Below are 26,147 nucleotides of genomic sequence, written 5' to 3'. Positions count from 1 at the left end.
TAATAATATTTACATTTAGAACACGGATTCAACTTTGAACTCGGCGGAAGTAGCTCCCTATGCCCAGATAGCTGTCATTTTCCAACTGAACTAAAGTGAAACAAATTATTTTTTTATTAAATCAGAGTTATGCAAATTTGATGAAAGTATCAAATTAGGGTCAAAATACTGTTTGAATCTACGAAACTACGATTTAAACATTTACAATTAAATCATTTCCTTTGTTTCTTTTTCAGTATTCTCGTCAACGAAATACGGAAACTAGTTTGATTCTCAGCAGCATCATTGAAATATCACAGTGTCCTGACTGACGGACAGAATTTGAAGCGTTATATGTACTGAAATATAATATTATTATATACCTATATCTGCCTATAGCCGAGTTTGCTATTAGGCCGTGCAGCACATTTTCTATTCCACCGGCTCGTTTACTACACATGTAAGCTTAATTTCAAGTGTACTATTTGTTTTCGAACATGTTTTCAAACTAAAACAATTTTGTTGCAGTAAATATATCCTTGGTAGAAAAGTTTTATAATTTCTATTCAACTTACGTTTTCACATATTTCGTTACGTCATCACATATCAGAGAATGTGGTGAAGATATAGTCAAATTTATTTCATAGCATTTGTCAAACAGACAATGAATTAGGGATACGTGATTCGATTAGCAAACGTATCTGAATACCTATTGTTTTTGCCTTCGATTATATGTTTAGATGCTATTAGTTTGCGTGATGATTATCCTGTGTGGCACGTGATAAGTTATAGATATCACGTGATGGTATATTAGTATTAGCATACCTTACAGTATGGATATATCAGAGGCAATTTCAACCTAAACACGTGACCAACCCATTACTGTCGTGTATCACTATAAGTCCAGTCAACCTAGGAACCCCCTCTCAATTATAGAACGATAATTATCTATATATATCTCTATATAATACCAACTAATCTCCTTATGGATATCACAGCTGGAGGAGGGATGCACACAAACTGATAGTACGCACGTTTCTCTCGGAGTATTGGCATATTAATTGAATTGTGGTATACTTTATCTCACAATAGTGCAAAGTATTACAACATAGATTCATACACCAGAGAATGCACTCTTCCAAGCATAGTTACGTCATTGTCGCAAACCACAGCCTCTTTTACGGCACCGTCCAGTACGTGCATGCCCTACCAGTTATTTCGTATATAAGGCGGAAGAAATAACGGCGCTGGTTTGCGAGAATGAGTTACGTACAGTACTTCCTCTGAACTGAACTGAACTGAACTGAAGGGTCCTTTATGATAGCTGTGAGATTAACTTCGCATAGTCAATTTACATGATATTGTTTGACATACAAGTATGTCGCCGTGCTTTGGCAAATATGTGTTGGTGCCTGCGGGGCTTTCATTTGTTGTGTATGTAGGAATGGTTCGTTTATGCCTTGAAATAGTTAAGTTTGTTTATATTATTATTTACAACTGTACAGTAAATATTTGCAGAGTTTTGAAACTTATATAAAAGCCTTTATTTCATTTATTCAAATAGAATGCGATACAGTGCTATATCAAATAAAAACACATGTTTATGAAATACATTATATTACTAATAATAGTTGTTTGTATGTATGTATGTATGTATGTATGTATGTATGTATGTATGTATGTATGTATGTATGTATGTATGTATGTATGTATGTATGTATGTATGTATGTATGTATGTATGTATGTGTGTGTGTGTGTACTGTGTGTATGTATGTATGTATGTATGTATGTATGTATGTACATGTATGTATGTATGTATGTATGTATGTATGTATGTATGTGTGTGTGTGTACTGTGTGTATGTATGTATGTATGTATGTATGTATGTATGTATGTATGTATGTATGTATGTATGTATGTATGTATGTATGTGCTATAAAACACTTATTGCCTCGTCTTATTCAGGCATTAGTAGACGTTATATTACCCTCCTACTGTTACAAAATGTATCATCATGCATCAATTATTTCAGCCTCGGGAAAACAGTTGCTACATATTACCAGCCCTTGAGGTAATGGCGTCTATTAGTACCCTCAGAGCCAAGCAGTAAGTACATATTCGTTCTCCATGTGGCAACTAAACTAGCTAGACAGCTATCGCTAAATTCTTGATTCTATCATGACATCAAACGGTTTTGGTACAAGAGTAAGACCAAACTCGCCCTCTGTGGTTGGCAGCTCTACTCCATGAGGTTGGGAAAATTTGAATCGTTGCATCAGTGAGGAGAAATAGAGAAACAGTTCCTGTTTGGCAAGTTGTTCACCCATACAGACTCGACGTCCTGGAAGGAAGATAATATTTGTTATAACCAGGCTATAAGAGTCACCCGATTCAGCATAAACTTCAATAATAAAATAGATATATTCACGGTAGCTCAAGTAAACTTATTACAGTACTGAGGTAAATGAAACAGTTCTTTCTATTAGGCCCTCAAGTATCTCAAGTAAAACCTATTTTAAATTACAGGATGAACATTTTCATTTTGCACGTTTTGCTATAGTTACTGTTACTGTTGTATGTCAACCAAATTTTGCTTTCCGTTGTGAATCCCATCTTTAAGTTTCAGAAGTGTTCTGGAGTATACTGTTAGTCTCGCTGCCAGACTCGTGGCTATCGTCCCTAATCTGTTTATGTATGCGGCCGAGCGGCGCAGTCGCGAGAACAGAGGGACTTGTCCCGAGTCTGGCTGGAAGCGTTTAGTTAAAAATACCCGCCAATGAAACTAGCGAATCGACAAATTGTTCAAACACACTAGCTACTGAATATTCTATATCCAGGAGGAGTCCGTTATAAATAGCGACTAATCATGTGTTAAGGATTTATTTACTTCAATGAATGACACTGTGTACAACATTTGACATCCATACGTTACTTGCCTGCTGAGAATGGTAGGAAACTTTCATGTTTCACAACAGTTCCGCTACTTTCATTGTAAAATCTGGAAGGGTCGAATTCATGCGGCTCTGGCCATGCTATGGGGTCATAATGTATCGACCTGTAATCAATAGAAACATTCGTCAATCATTATAAGAAATTGTCAATTCTACAAAGACTGTACATGTTCATTAAATCTAAAATTAAATTCTAAATTTCCCTGAGAAAATGTTTGGGATTCTACACTTTAAATGCGTTCAGCTATTCTTATTAAAGTTACATTCGCTGAAATACAGCACATTGTAGGTTACCGTTCACTGGTTCTGTTTGATACAACCACACAGAAACCAATAAAAACTCCATGTTACACTTTCAGATAGCAAGATTAAATGAATACATTTTCAAGCTACAGTTGCAGCATGTTGAAATGGCTCATTTCATCATTGAGACTAAATATAGCAATAGTGAATATTTTGAATCACCTTTAATGTGTACTACTCTGCAGTTTCATATTTGTTTCTGCGTGGTTGTATCAAACAGAATAAGTGAACGGTAACTTACAGTGCGCTGTATCAAAACTAGAGAGAACAAAGAGCAGGAAGAGAACAAAATACTTGCCATAAATTGGGGATAACTTGTGTACCCTTAGGTACGTTATAACCACCAATAGTAGTGTCTGTCAGTGCAGCATGTGGAAGGGTCATGGGAGCTATACAACCAATGCGTTGGACTTCAAGTAGAACGGCTTCAGTGAAAGGGAATGATTGTCTATCATTCAGGTTTGGAGGACGATGTTGACCTATAACCTTTACAAAGAAATATGACGATTCATATTATCACTATTAATTACTATTATAGTTAAACTGAAGTAAAACACTTTCTCTATGTCAAACATTCATTTATAGTAAGTGCCCATATCAAGTGTGAAAGTATACTCTTTCAATTGGTTTAACTGTAAAGTTAGTATGTGGTCTTTCTAACAGAGAGTCTATCTGTAAACAGTGTTTTCTGCTAATGAACAACAGACTGATTACAGTGAATGATAGCTGTCACGTGATCATATTTGTGAGATGGGGGCAATACGTTATGGCATCTATGTTTACTCTCTAGTCTGTGTCTAGCCTCAAGTCTGTTCACTTGCTTTGCACTGCTAACATTGTTTATTGTTTATATTGAGAAAAAACAGTATAATAGTATACTTTTACATTTGGTATAGATACTATAAACCGATACTTTGAAAACGAGAGTCTCGGTTACCCAGACTCTCACCGCTGGGGCTCCTCTACGAGACCACCCAGGAAGGTCTCGTAGGCAGAGCCCCCATCGGCGAGAGTCTGGGTAACCGAGACTATATAAACAATTGCGTCAAATAATGCAAATGCTTGATGTATGTATTACGAGTTGTAAATTTGATCACATGTGAAATTATTTCACAATTGCCTATGAAGAAATTTAACACATACATACTATTGGGGAGATGGTCTTTTGTTGTTTACAAAGTGTATTTACTGACTGGATTTTCTTCTTAAATTGTGTGTTCTTACATAACTGAGCGGCTGCAGGTTTGAATAGACTGTCTACAGTGCAGATCTGTAATTCCGATAGCTCTCTAACAGTATGAGAGCTGTCGGACTTACAGATCGACGCCGTAGACATACTAAGATTTTAAAAACCCTGTCATATTTTGCTGAATAGGGTAATATCTTACTTTTAGTTCTTAAGATGTCAAAAAAGAACAAACACAAAAGAATCAATGTCTAATATGGATAAAATTTAATTTTACCTGATGTATTTCTTCATAAACCCTTTCTTGTACACCTGGGTGTAAAATCATAAATAACAATGCCCATTTAAGCGTTGTTGCAGTTGTCTCTGTCCCTGCAGAGAAAAGGTCAACCAAAATTTCTCCGAGTTGCGTATCAGTAAATTCATCCGGGTCCTGATGTTCTGCTTCTTGTATATAGGCATCGATGAAGTCCCGGATGTTATTGGGATCAAAAGTAGAACGGTGAGCAGTGATTTCATCCATGCAGAAAGATTTGATATTTGAAAAGTGGTGTAGGAATTCCTGAATATCCTTCTGGACAAAGAATCTTAGCAGTGGAAGTGCACTTGCATTGTATACAGTACCAGATAGCTCAAACCATCTAGCGAGTGAATGCATATGACCTTGGAACCTCGGATCTGAATATTCAAAACGTCGACCAAATGTAATAGAACACATAACGTTGGATACGCTCATATTGAGTAGGTTGCCTGGGTTACACGGGTTTCCTTGTAACTCCTGAAAATAAGAATCTTAGAATTAAACTTATAGGTGGCGGATAGTCTTTCTCCCGACTGTATTTGTGATCCCAAAATGGTTCTTCAATCGTGGATTTATTACAGGACTTTTGGTATTCAGTGAAACGTTTCGTTTCGTTTCGTTTTGTTTTTGTTTCGCCGACTACTAAAAGCCACATTACATTAATGTATCTATATTCTGATCCAGCCAGTAAACAGGCAGACTGTAGGATGTGTCGTTATATCCAGTCCTATAAATCTGCCTTCTTTTTTCAAATTTGAAGTGGTGTCTGATAAGATGAAATGATACACCGTATCTTACAGGCTAAGAAACATGGAAGACCTTGAGGTGATAGTACAGACTGTGTTATAGTCGATAAAAGTAAAGGTAGTTTAGATAATGGATGGAGTGATGAAAATATTTGGTAAAATGCACACAGTTACACTGACACTCACACTAGGGCCCCTAGAGACAGAGATGGAGGGAGGGAGGAAGTGAGGGAGGGATGGATGGATGGATGGAGGGAGGGAGGGAGGGAGGGGGATGAAGGGAGGTAGGGAGTTATGATAGATAGATCGCTGTATGGATTGACGGACGGACGGAATGACAGACAAATACATGTATATACTTTTAGGTAGATACTAGGTAGATTAGTGCTTCTATGGGTCTGTCCGTAGTTCCTCAATAAACATGTATGTATTTATTACATTCTGTTGATCGTATTATAAAAGAAACCATCTTTAGAATCAACAATGAACAGTGAATATGTCAGTCAGTCAGTCAGTCATCCCTACACTTGACAGTACGTACCTTTAATTCATCCAATAACGTGTTGATTTCTTCCATTATCTTACTCTCCATGCTGACCTTACCAAAACCAAAACCTCTCAGGGTAGTATGTGAAAATCTGCGACGACGTTGGAAGGCATCATCAAACGGACTATCTCCAATGCCTATCAAAAAGAGTAGAATGTCTTGTTTTATTGATCATAAATTTAAAATTCTGAAAGACAATAATCTCTGTTTACATAGATTGTTTGTATCAACATATACTTTGTACTTATGGATCATGAAGCTTATATAATATATTATAATTCTAACAGTTGGGAGGGTTTCCTCATTTGCATGAGTAACTTTTGGTTCAGGATTTCCCATTACTCTAGACGTGGTGAAGGATATCTTCAGATTAAAAGCCACGGCTAGTCTCTAGACTAACCACAACATTGAGTTTGGATTCTTTGCATGATGTCAGTGGCTGACTTGGGGACAAAAGTCTTTCGTAACTCACTTACATTTCAACTTGGAACCAAAGTTTTGTTTGGACACCTGTAATAGCATGTAGTTTTTTTAGCGTGGGATCCCACAGAATTTACAGGAATATGAAAACGAACACCTTGGGATCTAGTGGCGCATCGAGGATCGTTCAAGACACGCATCTTCAAAAAGAAAACTCATTATATAGCTTAGTGCTATTAAGGTGAACTTAATTTCAAGACGGGAATGGTGTTATATCTTGACGTTTCAGCCATACTTTTGGAGATGACATGACTATGCATGACAGGCGTATCGAGTTATGGTTATTTGGTATCACGCGTACGGTATTTTATGGCTGTAATACAGCAGAAGTTATTATCCCGGACCTTACCTTCATACTTTGGATTATACAGTTCAACAATCCACTCGTTCCTTGGTCGATCTGCAAAATCAGTGCCTTTCCTAATCAACACTTCTTTGACCGACTCGATTCCATTGACCACAACGATGACATCTTTTCCCATTTTGAGACTGTACACATTACCATACGTTTTTGCCAGACGCATCATGTCCTTGTATACCTTTGCACTGACGTATATCATACTGCCAAGTATAGGTACACCCCATGGTCCAGGTGGAAAGTTCCTGCATGGCGGTATGTACTCTCGTACACATAGTAAGAGCAGTCCAATGACTAGTAACAGTAACAGTATCTGATAAAGTGGTAAGTCCAGCATAGTTGTACAAGTCCGATTTTAAAGTTTAATCTTTCCCTTTTATTTCCAAATGTAAGTGTACACTTATAATTCTTCGAGACTGAAAAAAAAGAATAAAATTTAAAAAAAATTAGACTACGACAATTGTATTAGGCCTAATAATAAAACAATTGTGTGGTTCCGATTACGCTCAATTTTAGAATAGGTGGGATAGGTAGATTTTTTACTTTATTATATTTTTTTCATGTGTGAGTGTCTAGTTCAGGTTTTCCATTGTTTTCCAAATGACCTCTGTGTTATTTATTTCTTCCTATCGGATGTACAGCCATTACAGATTGGAAGAACATATTTATTTTGTCTTTTTAAGTTGATGGCAGTTTCAGCATCCACTATTTCTCGTGAGACTTCACAATTTTTGCGATTTTATTATTATTTTCTCGAATACGTAAAAAAATGTTTAGAGTTGGCAGTGAAAAGCTAGGCGGGGTCGGGTAACCGGAACCAAACAATTATTTTTTAGGCCTTAATGAAAGCGAAACCGAGCGCTAGCAAGTTTTAAGCGTTATTAGTTTAACAAATATAATTGTATGTTTCCGGTAACTATACCCAATTTAATTTTCCCTGTTGACCCTAAACTTATTTTTAGGCACTTCGTAAAATTTCGTTCATACAGTTCAAATAAACAATTAACATAACATAACATAACCAATTGGAGTATATGGTGTCAGGAAGAAATTGCACCAATTTAAAGTATTTTGAAAATTGATAAAGCGTCATGTTGCGTCATTTTCGTGATAACGACGGCTATTTCAAGTTCAACGTAAACCATCTTTTGACGATGTACCTAGTATGTATGTTTTGTATTGTCTTGTATTGTCTTGTATTGTGTTGTCCTGTCATGACATGTCAACGTGTACATAAATGTATAAATTTGGCATGCAATTATCTCTTACCTAGCAAAAATATTGTGGGACATTTCACTAAAACTGAAACACACTGCCTCACCGTGGTAGTTCTCTATGGTATATTATAGCAACTTCACGAGTACCTGTCGATTCTGACCGTTGTTTCAGGATAAGAGATGTCCAACAGTCTGGAGCCATGGAGCGAGCCCTGGTACGCACCCCGTCCGTCTGCCAGCACGACTCGACTACACATGTAAATTATATTGAACGCTGTTGTCTGGCGATTGCATGCCCGAGTTCAAAGTGCAGGTGAAAGGTGAACGACCTTTGTTTTCTGACATCACGGAGAGTTATCATATTACATGTTTTAATAGAACCCAACATGGTATATATGATTATAAATCAGAGCTTTTAGTGAACAAGTAATAAATTAAAGACACACAAAAAAACTGACCCGCTTTTTGGAAGTCTACAGCGTGAGAGTTCCTAAATAAATTGTGGGTTTTTTCACCTGAGGCTATAGGCTATACAAGGCATATTCATGTAAAAGGCAACGACCTGAGCACACAAATGTCAGAAATGCACTCACCGACTGTACACCAGTAAATTTGTGATTCGCTACAGCTTCCTGATTCAGTGATATAGATGATACACCGGTTGACAAGTCAAGATGACTACTGTGCCGATCAGGTGAGACAGGTATGGTCTCGTGAGTGATCTGAGCTTAAAGTGACGTGTATTTGTTGTTCACTGACGTCATAATGCGCAGTGTCCTAGTTACCAATAACCCAGCTGTTTTCAGAGACTGACCCCTAGCTAATTACTGATACCCGTTGGTTGTTATTTTGCTGGTGTCCCAACGTCTAACTCTGCTAAAAATTAAAATGTAAATTACTTTCATTTATTCCCAGATTTACAACAAAGTTTAGACACACATTTGAAAAATAAATGATAAATTTTATAGTTGTTTATTCAAATACAATGCTTTATAACAATATTTCGAAGAATGCATAAGCTTCAGTGAGACAAGAAAATACCCTGAAGAGTTTGATTGTATACTTTAGGTTAGCAGTCACTTTTGCTAAACTCAGAAGGACATCAATATTATCGTATCCTACCATCGTTTGCAGGGCCGTAGCCTGGCCAAATTGCCGGGGCAGAACTTTGTCCTGGTGCAATCATACATTTGAAATTTGCATGTAATTTACATAATATCCATTTTAGCATACGCAATTAAATATCATATGTAAGGCCAGAAAAATAAAAATGCTGGTCAACGGGTAAACTAACCCATCACATTGGGTAGGTAGGTCGATTTCATTTTTTCACAATGCTTGACAAGGATAATACAAACCATATATAATGATAGCAAAATATTTCAGGTCGAGTTTAGATAGAACTTATTCAGTCATCTTGATACTATCTCATGCAATTTGTCTACATAGTGTTACCGACTTGTCTTTGGTGTTGATAGCTATTGACCAAATTCAAGTTGTAACTTCAGACGCACACAGTCAATCTCAGAGGTACCAGAATCTCAGGATACATATTCAGTGGATAAACTCACAAGCACTCAAAATATGACTTTTGGTGAAGAAGATGTATGCTTAAACCAACAATACGAGAGCTTTGGATTCGTTTTCCTTCACTTACAGCAGTTCAAACTAGATAGAAACAGTTAGTTCCCCGCAGATCAGTCACCGTAATCCAGACGTGTTGCTCTCTTCCGCCCCACAAGATCTCTCCTCGTATCAGTTGACAGTTGGCCTTTTGCATACACCCTACATTCACATTTTATTCAAATCTAAATCTTCATTCCGTAATACAAATATGGTTAGTAAATAACATGTTTACAGTAAACTTCAATTCTTTTACTTATTTAGGAAGTGTTTATGAACTATAGTTAATTTAATTCAGAGATAAACAGTTTTGGAAATACCTTTTCCACTATAGTTGAATTCATTAAAAGTTGTGATTTATCACTTGTAGTGACGCTTGCAACATTCACTTAATTACAAGTAATAACATGGCCTAGCTCGTATTACTATCTCATTAATCAATTAGACCTCATACACCCTACATTCACATTCACATAACCTACACATTGCATACACCCTACATTCACATTTTATTCAAATCTAAATCTTCATTCCGTAATACAAATATGGTTAGTAAATAACATGTTTACAGTAAACTTCAATTCTTTTACTTATTTAGGAAGTGTTTATGAACTATAGTTAATTTAATTCAGAGATAAACAGTTTTGGAAATACCTTTTCCACTATAGTTGAATTCATTAAAAGTTGTGATTTATCACTTGTAGTGACGCTTGCAACATTCACTTAATTACAAGTAATAACATGGCCTAGCTCGTATTACTATCTCATTAATCAATTAGACCTCACACGGTCGGGTAGCCTAGATACAATTACTGTTTGTTTATAATACAATTATATACTTTGTAACAATAGCTACAGTTACGAAATGTACACAATTTACGGTAGTACTTCTCACCCTCTCTTCTTAAAAATGTTAAGCCCCGCCAAATGAAACTCAAGCATTATTTTAGCCACCCCTTCTGTCACCTACGCTACAGTGGAGATATAAAATGATATGGCACAATGATGCATACAAATATCAGTGATAGCCAACTACAATAATACTCCGAACGAGATTACTTTACACAGGATTGGATTTCACATACATAAGGAGATGTCTCATCTAACCTACACAGGGAGCTACTTAGCCAGCCACCTTCCATCTTGTTTTGGGAGAAAGACAATTTTCACCTTGATTGCTACTGATTGGAAGGAGACAACTCCAAGGGTGAAAAGAAAATTGAAAAAAAGACTGTGTAGGAGGCCATAAAATATCAAACCATAGACATAATATATATATATATATCATGATATTCATTACAAAAGTCACAGTACAAAATACAACTACCTCCATAAAAATTATCAACAATCTGATAAAGATAGTATACATTAAACAATCTATATGAGAAGGAGTTAATAAAACTATAGAACGTAGACACGTTTTATGGAACTCCGCAACAAAACTACCAAGATATCTATCTACTTTCATTCAATTCTCGATTCTATAATGACATCAAACGGTTTTGGCACCAATGTGATGCCAAAATCTACTTCCACGGTGAGCCTCTCCGTTCCCTTCGGTTGAGAAAATTTGAATTGGTGCATCAATGAAGCGAAATAGAGAAAGATTTCCTTCTTGGCTAATTGATCACCCATACAGACTCGACGCCCTGCAAATAGAAGAATAACATTCATGAGTCACGTGTCCTCAAATATTCGATATACCTTTCATTTTAAGGAATATTCACAGATAACCACTTATTGTATATTTAGATATTATTCACCAATACTTTTTCTTTGTTCAGCCAAGGAGAGTAATAATGTACGAGTTACCTAAGGGGCCTTGTCACTACGAGTCGCTAGACGTCACGAGTAAGCTCCAGCTGAATGAAGAAACATGTTTGGGACTAATATAATTATACCCCCAAAACTTAATTTATACAAAAATAAGGTTATGTCTCATTCTGCCAAGACTTGTCAGGACTTAAGCAAGAAATTTTACAACATGAAGATTATGATCAGTGCTTAATAGAAAATAAAAGAACATTAAGATGAAATATATGTTACGAAAGGTTATTGGGGTTTTCAGAGAAAATGAATGAATATGTATTCTGAATAGGTGAAAACAAATAGCGGTGATTTGGGACGCTTTGATTAATATTTCGAGCACCGCAGAAAATGACGTAGTATATCAATTTGTCGCCGAGTACAACGCAACCAGGAAATAAAAATAGTGTTTGTAAATTAAATGTATAACTACGTCGTTAATGTTGAAAAATCCGTTAGTGAAAATTGAAGTCTTCACGTCTACATTTTGACATACCTGTTGAAAATGGCAGAAAACTTTCGTGCTTTGTGACAGTTCCGCTACGTTCATCATAAAATCGGGAAGGGTCAAATTTATCAGGTTCAAGCCATATTGAAGGGTCATGATGAACTGACCTGTAATCAGTAGAACGTTAATCAATCAGTTTGCCATTGTCTTAAACCACAGCCTCTTTTACGGCACCGTCCAAGACCACAGCCTCTTTTACGGCCCATCGTTAAATTTCGCAATGTCGCGGAAGAAATAAAGCTCTCGTTTGCGAGAATGTGGAATCAATGTATTATATGTTACTATATACGTATGGATTTCAAACATCCTTAACTTTAAGGGTGAAAAACCTGTGTCTGTATCTATCAGTCTACATAGTGTTACTATAGCTTGTGGTGACGTAAAATACGTAATGAAGCACCTCTCTCTGCATACCCAGAATCCCTATCCACAGAAGTGGTGAAGTGGACTGTTCGTGACTTACATGTACTTGATCGCAACTAAAACATTCTCGCAAACCAGAGTTTAACTTTCTTCAACACATCGAGAAGTCAAACCTCAACCAAAATCAAAATCGATCAACCTAATGACGATGACGTAAAAAATACTATAGTTTAAGACTATGCAAGTAAAGAAGCTAGGACGAGTCAGTCTCGTTTTCGTTATGAGCTTTCGTCTGCAAACTGTCAGTCTTGTTCACAATATACATGATAGATGGCGCTGTTTATCAGAGTTGGCGTGGACAAGAACGCTCTCAGTTTGTCAGGTCATGTCATGCGTATTGGTTATATTTCTACATCATAGTAGGTGAATCTTTATCAACATAACACCAATAAAATCACAACTTACCACAGGTTTATGAAAACGGGAGTACCTTTGGGTATTTTGTATCGACCAATAGAAGTGTCTGTTACGGCAGCATGTGGTAGGGCCAACGGAAATATAGAACCGATACGTTGGATTTCTAACAAAACGGCAACAGTGAAAGGTAGCTGTTGTCTATCAGTCAGGCTGGGAAGACGATTTTGGCCAACCACCTATATGACGTAATAAACATGATAGGCATTTTAAAACCATAATGGAATAATGCATGTTTTGTGTTTCCTGCGTTGACAGGAAACTGGGAATGGAAGTTATACACAACAGAGAGTGGTTATTGGTTTTTTACTTCTCAATTTCTCCGGTGTATAAAAATGGAGTACTTTATTTCAAAGACGACAATGGCGTTGAAGTACAACTTGTGATGTCATTAGGCATTTGTAAATTAACTGTTGCTATGGCCTCCATCAGTATATTTTGTGTATCGACAATTAATACTACTTTACAGCACACAACGAAAGTCAAGGTGTTTGCATTTTGTTAAACGCTACAAAATTACCTGATGTATTTCCTCAGAAACTCTTTCCTGTACATCAGGGTGCAATACCATTAACTGCAACGCCCATTTGAGAAGGGTTGCTGTTGTCTCTGACCCTCCGCCGAATAAGTCAATCAAGATCTCTTTAAGTTGACTGGTTGTGAATTCACTCGGGTCTTGGTTCTCTACTTCCAGTAGGTAAGCATCAATAAAGTCCCGGATGTGGTTTGGATCAAACGTGGATTCATGACTATCGATTTCATCAATACAGAAAGCGTTGATGTTTGAAAAGTGAAGCATGTATTCCTGGATTTCCTTACGCATGAATACTCTTAGATATGGAATTAATTCTGCAGAGTACAGCTCACCAAACAGTTCAAACCATCTGGAATAGGAATCCACGTAACCTTGGAACTTGGGATCTGAATATTCAAAACGTCTACCAAATATGATCGAGCACATTATGTTAGCTGAACTTTTATTAAGAAGACCCCCGGGGTTGCAAGGATTTCCTTGTAAGTCCTGGAAAGAAATTCACCATTGGAATCAATCATAAAATTTGAATTTGGGGGTAGATAAATCTGCATAGTATAATATCAGGGTGTTACATCATAGTAAACAATCAACAAACAGGTGTCAGTAGGGAATTTGCAATCCAGACTGAGCATGCTCAGATGCAAAGGGGTATGGGATTATATGTGGTTATCGCGTTATAGTTTATCTGGAGCTACCGATGAAATAAACCTCCCACACTGTCAGGGTAAATATAAATTGATTATTGTTTGTTATAAACCATGTAACAACATTGTTTACAATACTAATTGATTAGTATTTATTATCACATTTCCCATGATGCAACATTCAACATGGCGGGTTCCCTATTGGCAACTTCAGCCGGATGGTTATTGGTGCCAACAGTCAGTATGTAAGTGATACATAGTGTTGAAGTAAGTTTAAACATAGACAGTACAGAGGAAATGGTTTAAAACGGACTTGACAATAACCCCGATCCCTCCAAATCCAATTTTAGTTGCCACCATTCACCTTAGATTTGTGCCCTAAGAAACCCTTATAGAGAACACTGCTCGATCTTTAATAGTAAAAAGCTTGGCAAAAAACTTATAAACTCAGCTTCTACCATCTTAAGCAAGTCAGAAAGTCAGAAAGTCATGGAATCGGTTTGTGTTCAGTCGATCTACAGCCTGTTTCATGTTTGTATTATTGCAACCATACACAAATCGATGAGAAAATGCATATGCTACATTTTAAGATACCGAATTTGAATGAAGACAGTTTCTTGCAACATTTTGTCTTAATGAAATAAACCAATGTTATAACATGCATACATCAATACAGACATCAAAACATTGGCACCCGCATGTTTGCATAATTGCGATCTTGCTAGAATGTACAGTTTCGTCTTGGTTCCTGCATGGTTGTATCAACACAGTCACCAGTGAACACTAACACGAAAAGGATTGCAAGCCATTACCCGTATATAGATACTACGTACTTACTCTAAACTCATTCAATAATTCTTCGACTTCTTCCATTATCTTACTCTCCATGCTGATTTTACCGAAACCAAAACTTCTGAGGGTAGTATGTGAAAATCTGCGACGACGTTGGAAGGCTTCGTCAAAATGACTATCAGCAATACCTATGTGAAAAAATTAGTGACAAGTACTACCACCCAACATGAGTATATCCCTACTCCAGGAACTAAAAACGATTTTCATAAACTTTCAAATTGGATTCAGGAGAGTCAGTTCTGGTCTGGCCCCCTGCCACCTTTCTGTCGCTGCTGGCGCTATACTCTTTCGTGAGTGTAGCGCCAGCAGTGGCAGAAAGGAGGCAGAGGACCAGACTAAGTCAGTTCATGATTTCATATCACATAAATTTTGCTCGATTGCCATCATTGGTCTTGGCATACATGAATAGTCATTAGATGCACACTGAATATTCATGACTCCTAAGTGCTTATTTCTTCAGATAACTGGTCACGAATATAAAAATGGTGCATCAGAAAGACCAATAGAGGTGAAAAAAGAATTTCAATTTGGTGTTTCTTGGCAACCGAACGAAAATCATGTGATTTGAAATCATGAAATGACTCTCCAGAACCCAAAGTTTATGAAAATACCTTTATTGCCATAATATACAAATAAAGGGGACTTTTAAAACACGGCGAATGTCTCGAAAGATTTATGCCGTTGCAAACACCGTATTATTTGGGAAATTATTCTTTAAAATTGTCTTAAAAATTAAAATAATGAACTCAAACCAGAAGCAGAAATTTAATTCTTATACGCGGAGACTATAATTTTTCTATATATGGTGTGTAATATTTTACTTGCCTACCTTCATAGTTTGGGTTATACATCCCAATAAGCCATGAACTTGGTCTGTCTGCAAAATCAGTGCCTTTCTTAATCAAAACTTCCTTGATAGATTCTATCCCATTGACCACAACGACGACTTGTTTTCCCATTTTGAGACTGTACACATTACCATACGTTTTTGCCAGACGCATCATATCCTTGTATACCTTTGCACTGACGTATATCATACTGCCTAGTATAGGTACACCCCATGGTCCAGGTGGAAAGTTCCTGCATGGCGGCATGTACTCTCGTACACAGAGTAAGAGCAGTCCAAAGACTAGTAACAGTAGAAGTACCTGAAAAAATCCTAACTCGAACATACTTGTTTAATAGCGAACGTTGGCTTGTTTTTCTTTTGAATTCCGCAGTGAACCGTACACTCTTTTGAATACTGAAATAAACCAGAAAATTTGAGAAGAATGTGAAGAATACGTGTACACTGAAGTAGACTGCAATGACGTCACCGGTACGCGCTTATCAGCCTGCCCTAAAAGTGACAGTGTTAATAGCAATATCAGTTTCTCACACACGTTATAATAACACTCAAGCAGTCGAACGGGGTTTTTTTAAAGCTGAATTATGTACGTTTTGGGAGAGATTTATACTGCGTGCCAGTCTATAAATGACCCAGATAATAAGACTTTAGCAACATCTAACCAGACGACAAAATGGAGGAATGCTCAGTAAGATATTTGTTGATCCAGATGGCAAATTGTTTCAACTTGACTGATTTCCATTTTATTCTGTGATACATTCGAGAGGAGGGTAACATATGGTAACACTGGGGGAAAACTTACATATATGAGTTTTGTACGTTTTACTATCACTACACAGTTGCAGCGTGCCGTTGCCATAGTGTCAATACCAAAATGGCCCTAAGCTCAGACCATGATAGAATGAATAATGGTATGAACCTTATAGTTAGGGACACGACCTTGTTTGTGTTAGGGACAATCAATCATCCAATGCAGACGACCTTTATGTGACCTTCAACCTTTATGTGACCTTCATTGTAATATGGGACGAAGCGTTTAATACAGCTGCGACTTTTAAGATTTTCTTTCAATATCAAAGATAGAGTCAAAAACTTACAAATGCTTTAACCAGTCTGTACAGTATATAGTTTTGGTTTTTGCGGTTAAATAACGTCGTATTGATTAGGTTTTGAATACGGAAGTAAGCTTATCAAGGGCCCTAACATAACAGACAACACAATAAAACGTACCGTTTTCTATAATTCTGCACCCTGTCGTATACGAAGTATTAGCAGATACAGTAGATTGGCTTGTGCGGAGAAATATTCCAAAATGGACGTCGATCATCCAAATGTACGGGGTTCTTGAGCAACTTTCTCAAGTCTCACGTTTTGAACTGACTATTAAGACAACTATAATAGTTGCACCCTCAAGACTAGTTCTGACTCGTGCACCGTCTGTAAGCAGGACTAACTTAAGTCAAGACGCATTCGACGATCAAATGACAGCTGAGGTCACGTGGGTAACTGTTGACAAGTAGCAATGATCAACCTCATTGTACCAGTTCAACAAGCAAACTATAAAAGGCCTGGCCTATATGGCAGGCCATGTATTGCAATAGCCAATAAAACACATTTATTTTCAAGTTCCTAAAATTCATGTTTTCATTGGTTAATTTACACATTTATATTCATAAAATCGTTATTGCTAAAAATCAAAGTATATATTCTTAAATTTTATGTTACTATTCGTTTGATATGTTCATTAATTAAACTTACCCTAGTATGTATGAGAAGGACTGGGATTTCGAACATGGACAAATTTAACCAGGTTGTATGGTAGTTGGGTTAGAGATAACCAACCATGTGGTTGTGATACGGAACCCTTAAAATTTTGGGTTGATTTGTGTATAGTAACTATTGGCGATACGCGCGCGTCCCTGGATCGGTAGTAGTTGAGCCTTCGATTCGAAACCAGCGTTAGGGCCTCTTCTTCAGTCACAGTTCCCATATTTGTTTGCCAAAAGTTTAATTGTGTTGTACATCAAACAGAGATGCCAGTATTTCCACATTCCTATTATCTAGGTTTTTTTTCTGCTAGAAAATGTCCAACTCGTAGCTGCTGCTAACCTTATAATTTTCATTTCGAGGACAGGTCTTTGCAAAAACAATACAAAGAAAACAAAAACAAACAAACAAACAAACACACACACACACAACACACACACATACACACACACACACACACACACACACACACACACACACACAAAAGACTGGCCATCAAATAGCCACCAAAATTACACGAAAACTTGGGCCTGTATGTAATACTTATAGACCACTTACTAATATTGTAGACGACTGTAGTTAATATCGCAATATTAAACAACTGTCTCAACCGGCGTCTCACAACATGAAAGTGGAATACTTCATAATAGTGTCAAAGGGCGAGGAATTCTGGGAAACAATGCAAAGTTAGGAGCTCACATCTCTTGAAAAATAGTTCAGCATTGTTTGTGCAATGGGTAAATTTGTTTTTTCAAATGCTAAAGTATATATATCAGTCTACATCATTCATAATATGGGGATTATAGCGAAACCGTGTCAGAACTGGTCAGCTTTGTGCTATATTAACAAAACTTGAATAAGCAATGAACAACATATTTTGTCTTGTTTTTTAAAAAATTATTTTTTTTTGTTAATTTCATATTCAGTCGAAAGTCTTCATGCCGTGATGACCTTTGACATGTTTTCAACGTATACGTCTATAGTACTTGTATTGTTATAGTTTGTAGCTTGTATTCGTCATACATCATTGTTATCTACGTACTGTGAGGATCGTGTCTATTTCAAATTGTCTGCCCTTTGTGTAGTTGTACGTGCCATCGACGTTAACAGCTATACCTTATTCTTCTGGAAAAGGTTGACGAGGTGTTTTCAGGGGTATGTAAAATTCAAATTGCCATTTTATTGAAATTGGTCGACAGGTGGTTTTAAACCAGTCTCTCGTAGAGACAGTGTTATCCAATAAACAATATATGAATGCAAGTACTTGTACCGCATGCAGTCACTAGTGGGTTACCAACTGTGTCGACAAGATCACATGACATACCATTCCCCAGTCTAGTATTAGTATCATATTTGTGTGTTTGTACCAGAACAGTATACACATTGATATAAAATCTTCCAGAATTGAATAGGTAAGTACTGCTTTAAGCAGTATATTCTACATGGAGATACACGTTACCCTCAGATCATACCTACGGTGGCCGGAGTTGTAATCACGTGACTTTGCTATTCTATAATAGCGAAACCTTTGTTATCACCAATAGGAGTTCCTTATTTGATCGGCATAAGTTCTGCGATCATTGCTGCATTTTTTTGTGACACGTGACTCGATCTGTAGGTGTATGGAGCATAATAAGTTATCTCAATAACTTGCTATTAAAATTACCTGCACTGTCAATCGTATAACGTGTGTGAAACCTTTGTGTAATAAGTGCTAGCAAGCACATAAAGGTCATTTAAGGTCAAGCAGGGATTCGGCCATTAAAAGGAAAATTGTCCACCTATGAGTATATGTAAGTAACAGTTTTACAAAGTTACTGAGGTCAATAAATGTTTCCCTATGAGACATTATAAGGACAAGAGTAAGAAGTCTAAAAATGGTTAACTTTTTTTTAAAGTTAAATAAACACAATAGTAACGCAGTGAATGTATGTAACTATTGTTATCCTTTCATCACCATATCAACTGTTCAACATAAAAGAGCAGAATTTGCATGACCTAACCATAGACCCTCCACCCAATATGACCTAACTGGGTTAAAAATAAACAATTCATCACTGTACATTGTGTCTAGAAAGATAAACTCAGGTGAGGTTCTTTCCACTATTGTTCCGTTTTGATTGATTGCCTTTCGAACAATACAAGAAATATACCTTTCTGTCTCAGACTCTTTATCTGTTTTTGTGGTTGTATTACTTGTTTACTTATATGCCAATATCATCTGTGTCTACAAAGTTTACACAGGGGCTGTTCAGAGTTGAATTGGAACATTTGTATGTATGTATGTATGTATGTATGTATGTATGTATGTATGTATGTATGTATGTATGTATGTATGTATGTATGTATGTATGTATGTATATGTGTGTGTGTGTGTGTGTGTGTGTGTATGTATGTATGTATGTATGTATGTATGTATGTATGTATGTATGTATGTATGTATGTATGTATGTATGTATGTATGTAACTTTCCATAATTTTATGTCGGATGTTTTAGATAGCGAGCAAAGTTTTGACGTTACACGAGGTCACAGTGATCGCTCAACTGTCATAAAATAATACTTAGAAGAAATGTTTTTGCATTTCGCCAATAGTATTCTGAGATAACAACATTAAGTCATGACATGTAAAAGATCAACCGTGTCAAATAATGACTAATTTACAGGTAGGTGGAAGAACAATGAAGTGATCAAATCATTTAGCTACTTTTAATATTTGTCATTATTATTTGTATTAAATTACGGCAACAACACTCTTTGGTTTATTCATTTATGGTGTTGATGATTTCATCATCCAATCATTTGAGTATTGTATAATTTATGTTTTTATATAAGTTGGAATCAAGTATGGATTCACTTTTGGAGCGAGCAAGAGGAAGGCAAGGCAAGGTACGGAGTGTCCACCTGCTCCGTGGCAACGTCTACTAGAATGATCCAAGTTGACCATGAACATTGTATGATGTCTGGTGGCTAATTCCCTAAAGTCCAAGTGATCCCATGTACAAGTGGAGATATGGTAGCGATTCTAGTATCGTTAGTACATGATCTGTCATCTATGTGCGAAGGTCAGAGTAGTCATGGTAACACTACCTCTGTCTTCATTGGACTTTTCGATGTGATTACTTGCAGATAGATCCACCACGTAATGAAACCATGCAGTCTGGACATGACAACAACAACTACTATACATTTCATGAATGTACCAAAGATGTGGAGATTCTACTGAATGGAAAAGTAGCAAGAGGGGCAAGGTATATATTTATAACTTTATACACTATTTAGATGAACAGTTACACAACATATTACAACCCATGACCATAAAATATTTTCTGTGTACCACAATCGTTTATAGCATCCGTATGAAGTATACTTTCATTTGCTAATTGACCACATTAGCAAGGCCACATGCCAGGCTTGTAAATAAACCAATTGAAACAGTACACTTTTACACTTTACGTCAGTGGTACTCGTTGTAAAGTCTAACTAAACTGAGCTAAAAGGCGCTAATAAAAGTGTTTGTCAAGTGACTTTAATTTTGAAAAGGGGGCAAAATTGTCAAAATGATAATATATAAATATCTGTTTGTTATAGTTACAGGTATGATAAACCGTCGCCTTTGACCTTTCGCTGTTTCAGGCAATCGACAGACCAGTATGGAATGGGTCGCCTTGTGACACGAGAACCTCTGCAGGCATACAGACGATGGGAGATCGAAATCAACTCACCGCCTTTACAAGGAACTATTTCTGTAGGAATAACTTCTGACGACACTGTCTCGTCGATGGAGAATAAGTTCAATATCAAGTTCACGGGGAAGGTCATGGCAATCGTGATAGATGGTAAAGTGTTACAGACGATACACCTTAACCGTCAAGGCAATATCAAGGTAAACTAAATAAAACACGTGCTATGCAAAATGTATATTTCTTTTAGGATTCAAGTGAATTACGCGGGAACAGACATATATGACATCATGTCGACAGGTTTGTCTGTTTGTCTGTCTGTCTATCTGTTTGTTTGTCTGTCTGTCTATCTGTCTATCTGTCTGTCTGTCTGTCTGTCTGTCTGTCTGTCTGTCTGTCGGTCGGTCGGTCGGTCGGTCGGTCGGTATGTATGTATGTATGTATGTATGTATGTATGTATGTATGTATGTATGTATGTATGTATGTATGTACGTACGTACGTGTGTGTGTGTGTATGTATGTATGTATGTATGTATGTATGTATGTATGTATGTATGTATGTATGTGTGTGTGTGTATGTGTGTATGTGTGTATGTATGTATGTATGTATGTATGTATGTATGTATGTATGTATGTATGTATGTATGTATGTATGTGTGCACGTGTCTGTATTTCTTTCCTTGTTTGTCTGTCTGTCTGTCTGTCTGTCTGTCTGTCTGTCTGTCTGTCTGTCTGTCTGTCTGTCAGTCTGTCTGCCAGTGTTTGTTTATGTGGATGTCGGTCTCTTTAAACTTATATTCATATTCATATGCCAAATTATAGCTCTTATTATTACAAGACTAACTTACTTAGCCACGTTGACATCTTAGAAAATTGACTTGAGTAATGATTGTAAATGAATAGCGAGTTGAATGTCAAAATAGATACACTAAACTGTATTTCCTTATTGGATTACACATGTACAACATTTCTATCTTTTCTGTAGGTTGGAGATACACTTGGTGTAATGAAAGAACATGACGGTGTTCTATTTTATCATAACAATGAGGTGGTAGAGGCGACTCGTAATCTCCAAAATGTTGATCATGGGCTCCTAGCATCGCTGGTGAAAAAATCACTAAAGTTATATGGTGTTGTTGAAATGCCTAGTCATGTACCTACACAGATATCGATATTTGGTCAGTAATACATTTATATATACCAGTAATTCTAACACAAATCAATTGACTTGAATAGATATTATCCAATATTCGCAGCCCTTTCTAAGCTACCTTTCATCGGCTCTGTTTGATAAACCAACACATGTACAGACACCAATAACAAACTGCACATTCTATACTAAGTTAAGACAGCAAGGTCGCAATTTCAAGCTACAGTTTGCAGTAGTAAATGAAATAAACCATTTAAAAATTCTGTAACTAAACAGAGACATGCGGGCACCAATGTTTGACGTCAGCTTTTGGTGTCGGCATGGTGACACATTGGTTCTCTACATTGAGACAAAATAGCAAGAAACTGTATTCATTCCATCTTGCTATCTTAAAGTGTAGCAATTGCAGTTTCTTATTGGTTTCTGTGTGGTTGTATCAAACAGAGCCACTGAACGGTAACTTGAAATGAGCTGTACATTTATGTATGTCAGTAGTACCACAGGGAACAGGACGAAAGTTTAAACGTTCCCTGTGGTAGTACAGTATTTCTAACACTTCATGAAAAAGACTTATTTCTGGAGGGAAAACAGCATTTCCTGTTAAGGTTGCTTTGCTTTATTCAGCAATATTTATTTGGATTTTTTTTAACGTAACGGAAAGATGACTTTCTACTTCATAAAACACTCACTGATACCAAGCAAAATAAAACAATACCAAGGGGAACGAAAAAAACGATCGAAACGAACTGAACCGTACCGAACTGAACTGGGCTGAAGCAGAATAAAACAAACCGAAAAGAAACGAAATAAAACGTAACCAAACCAAAATACCCCCCCCCCCCCCAAGAAAGTAAAATGTAAACAAAATGTAACTTGTGTGTTGCCAAGATATGTATGTTTTGAGAGGTGAACAAAATATGGTAATTTTCTTTTTCGATTCAAAGAAAATTGTCTCTATTTCATTTAGGAAGAGATACACACCTGAATGTAGAAGCTCCAATTGAGAGCTTCGATACATTGCCTGTAGAATACAGATCATCCAACCAACATGAACAGGCGATGTATCGCATGAAAATGGTGGTGAAATTTCTACAGGGTATGAGTGACATTGATATCAAAGTAGCTTCGCAATTGGTCGATCAATATCTACTACAGCCACTTGAGAAAGAGACCGATGACAACATAATGCAGTCGTACGGTGACCACCTGGCAGCTCTGGATACAGGCAAACTTTTCAAGAAACTTGTAGAGCGTATTCAGGATTCTTCCGACTTTGAAATAATACATCCAATACGCAAGGCATGCTGGTGCTATTCGGATGCAAGTCTGAAGTTGTGTAGATCATTTGGACGATGTGAGCTCCTTAAAGACATGATCGACGACTTGCGAAAATACGGTCCAAATGTGAGCAATGACAAGGTAATGTACACTTAAACGAGTTACTACGAAACCAGAATGACAATTAGGCTGCGATGTGCTATCGTCAATCAGTATATATAATATTACTTATTTCTAAACGTTAGTTTAAGAAGCAGTCGTTATTAATCCGTGACAAATTGCGTTCAACCCTTTTGAAACCCCGAACACTGCCTGAGACATAAGCAGTAACACCCTTTAGCTTTGTTGCTTTTCGACATTCAATATATGTAACAAGAGGGGGGCAAAAAGGGTGTTAATACTTATATCTCATGTCGTGTTCGATGTATTTTGATAAGGGATAGACGCAATTTGTCACATTGTTATTACATGGTTATTTGGCATCTTTGAAAATTATTGTTTCTGTTCATTTGCAGACAAAGCGTTTCATACAATATTCAGCGTTGTCAATCTTGCATAACAGTGCCAAAGCCACTGAAAATCGACACATTTTATGTGGCCTTGACATTGTCAAGAACCTTTCACCATTTTTGAATTGTGAGTGCAAAGAGTTGGCCGTAGCATCTTGTGTGTGTATGGTTATCACCATAGACTACAAAGAAAACATCAGCCAAGACAAATTAAAGTTCGTCGTTGAAGTCTTTGACGAAGTCCTCCAAGAACCCTACCTACGTCGGAAATCTGAAGACTATGGTCGGTATTCCGCCCTGGAAATCGTGTCGGTACTCGGTAAGATAGCCGTAAATCATAAAAACAATGAAACAATAATCAAACTGGGAACACTATCTCTATTCGAAAAGTTGTTGAAGAAGGACAGACCCGTAGAACAGGAATGCGTGGCAAACACCCTGGTGGAACTAGCTAAAGTGGAAACCAGTAAAAACGCCATCCTCGACTCAGAAATACTAATATCAGAAATATATAGGTTGAAGAACACAGGGAATGTAGCTGTTCAACGAGCAATGGATAGACTTTTAGACGCTATCAACGGACAGGAAAGAACAGGTCAGACATTCGTTGGTTTTCTGTTATAATTATACGCACGTTGTATAAACACGTGTCAGTTTAATGCAAATATATTTTAGTAGATATCAATAAAAGAGTCTGTATTACTTCTGCAGAATATATACCTGTTTTTTTTTTATTTATGAAGACGTAGTTACTGTACTAATATACGACAAGCTGTCTGAAATCTCCGAAAAGTCCTAGATGCAGAAGTTATTGTTTACATTGAATGAGATACAGGGTACAATAACTCTACTTGATTTATCCATGATATATTTACATGCAGAACTAATTCATCATTTCTCTTTTGTAGATACGGCACGAAAACGATGTGAATATGAGAACTTGTGTGAAAGATTCAAACAGGAGCATTTACAGTTACCAGGTATGTCATGCATAATTGATTTCAGCTTTTAGAAGAACAAAACGTGTTATTTAGCTACGATTTGTTTTGTAGCACATTGGCATGCTATCGTTGCATTCTTTTTGCATATGATTATGTTGAACTATGGATCAGCTTTGGCTTTTTGTTGAACAAGGATTAAAATTTGGACGTGAAATATTGTTTTCTGACAGGGCTGTATTAAAAGATAGTCCTGAATAAAAGAGCCACTCGATACAATCATGATACTTCTATTTGTAAAATAATGATAATCCAAGACCATGAGATTCTAATATAGGGTTCCAAGTGGAAACTATGTCAACGTTAATCATGATGGAGGGAAGTGCAAAAGAGGTCGTTAATTTCTAATACCGGCTGTGGAAGAAAGTTTGAGCTGACATACTGAGCCAACGTATATGTACTGTCGACAGCATGGTACAGGGACAGTTACCAAATTAAATTTAAAGGTTGGTCTGAACCACCTTCAGAATGCACTGGAGGGGTGATTTTAATACAAGGATTTTGAATTCGGGGTTTAGTGTTGGGGGTTATGGTTTTTAGGTGGGGGTCATGACTTTTAACAAGCAGGATACGTGGTTGCACAATGAGACATATTTGGAGAGGGTCAAAGTTTTTCTTGACAACAACAAATCCTTGTCGCCTGCCCATATATTACTACTTTAGAGTTCGCTTAAATATTCACGAAGTTTATCATACTAATAATTAGTTTAATCGGCTACATTTTTTTTAATTAACAGAAGTTCTGTTCAAGAAAGAACACAGTAAGTGCTATTGTAATAGTTGTATTACACACAGGAAGGAGGACCTTTACGCTGAACGTGGTGAACCCAAGAAAATATACGGACGACCTATTGGTTGGTATCGCTTTGCACTTGTGTAAGTATCACGTTACACAAGGAGAATATGTATGTACAAGCTGTGTGTGTAAAATGATATGATATGATATGATATGATATGATATGATATGACATGACATGACGTGATGTGATGTGATGTGATGTGAGGTGAGGTGAGGTGACGTGACGTGACGTGATGTGACGTG

The 26,147-nt window shown here is 36.8% G+C and overlaps 4 protein-coding genes across 9 annotated transcripts in view; 2 read left to right on the top strand and 2 right to left on the bottom strand.

Annotated features, from left to right (window-relative positions):
- Positions 1 to 1,571, top strand: part of LOC144450744 (transmembrane protein 163a-like) — a 31,177-nt gene extending 29,606 nt beyond the window's left edge. For all 6 annotated transcript variants that reach the window (XM_078141443.1, XM_078141440.1, XM_078141441.1 and 3 more), the window contains exon 9: positions 237 to 1,571. In XM_078141443.1, coding sequence (XP_077997569.1) covers positions 237 to 270 — 34 coding nt within the window. In that variant the 3' untranslated portion in view covers positions 271 to 1,571. The remainder of the gene's footprint in view (positions 1 to 236) is intronic.
- A 403-nt stretch (positions 1,572 to 1,974) lies between these two features.
- On the bottom strand, positions 1,975 to 7,189 carry LOC144450973 (cytochrome P450 2U1-like). Its single transcript, XM_078141732.1, has 6 exons — positions 6,844 to 7,189; positions 6,009 to 6,151; positions 4,698 to 5,198; positions 3,533 to 3,720; positions 2,917 to 3,035; positions 1,975 to 2,321 (listed from the first exon to the last, which is right to left on the bottom strand). Exons 1-6 carry the CDS (start codon positions 7,187 to 7,189, stop codon positions 2,140 to 2,142), a joined length of 1,479 nt encoding a protein of 492 aa, XP_077997858.1. The 3' UTR covers positions 1,975 to 2,139.
- A 3,819-nt stretch (positions 7,190 to 11,008) lies between these two features.
- On the bottom strand, positions 11,009 to 17,172 carry LOC144450855 (cytochrome P450 2U1-like). The gene is made up of 7 exons (XM_078141597.1): positions 16,952 to 17,172; positions 15,704 to 16,117; positions 14,860 to 15,002; positions 13,364 to 13,864; positions 12,835 to 13,022; positions 11,995 to 12,113; positions 11,009 to 11,341 (listed from the first exon to the last, which is right to left on the bottom strand). Exons 2-7 carry the CDS (start codon positions 16,044 to 16,046, stop codon positions 11,157 to 11,159), a joined length of 1,479 nt encoding a protein of 492 aa, XP_077997723.1. The 5' UTR covers positions 16,047 to 16,117; positions 16,952 to 17,172; the 3' UTR covers positions 11,009 to 11,156.
- A 1,369-nt stretch (positions 17,173 to 18,541) lies between these two features.
- The window catches only part of LOC144450972 (uncharacterized), an 8,297-nt gene continuing 691 nt past the window's right edge, over positions 18,542 to 26,147 (top strand). Inside the window, exons 1-8 of the mRNA XM_078141731.1 lie at positions 18,542 to 18,643; positions 20,617 to 20,738; positions 21,124 to 21,373; positions 22,156 to 22,348; positions 23,288 to 23,739; positions 24,114 to 24,702; positions 25,016 to 25,087; positions 25,843 to 25,981. Of these exons, the coding sequence (XP_077997857.1) occupies positions 20,641 to 20,738; positions 21,124 to 21,373; positions 22,156 to 22,348; positions 23,288 to 23,739; positions 24,114 to 24,702; positions 25,016 to 25,087; positions 25,843 to 25,981 (1,793 nt within the window). The 5' untranslated portion in view covers positions 18,542 to 18,643; positions 20,617 to 20,640. The remainder of the gene's footprint in view (positions 18,644 to 20,616; positions 20,739 to 21,123; positions 21,374 to 22,155; positions 22,349 to 23,287; positions 23,740 to 24,113; positions 24,703 to 25,015; positions 25,088 to 25,842; positions 25,982 to 26,147) is intronic.

The sequence above is a fragment of the Glandiceps talaboti genome, chromosome 20, assembly GCF_964340395.1.
Source record: "Glandiceps talaboti chromosome 20, keGlaTala1.1, whole genome shotgun sequence".
NCBI lineage: Eukaryota > Metazoa > Hemichordata > Enteropneusta > Spengelidae > Glandiceps > Glandiceps talaboti.
Note: the sequence above shows the minus strand (reverse complement) of the source record. Positions and strands in the feature narration are given on the sequence as shown.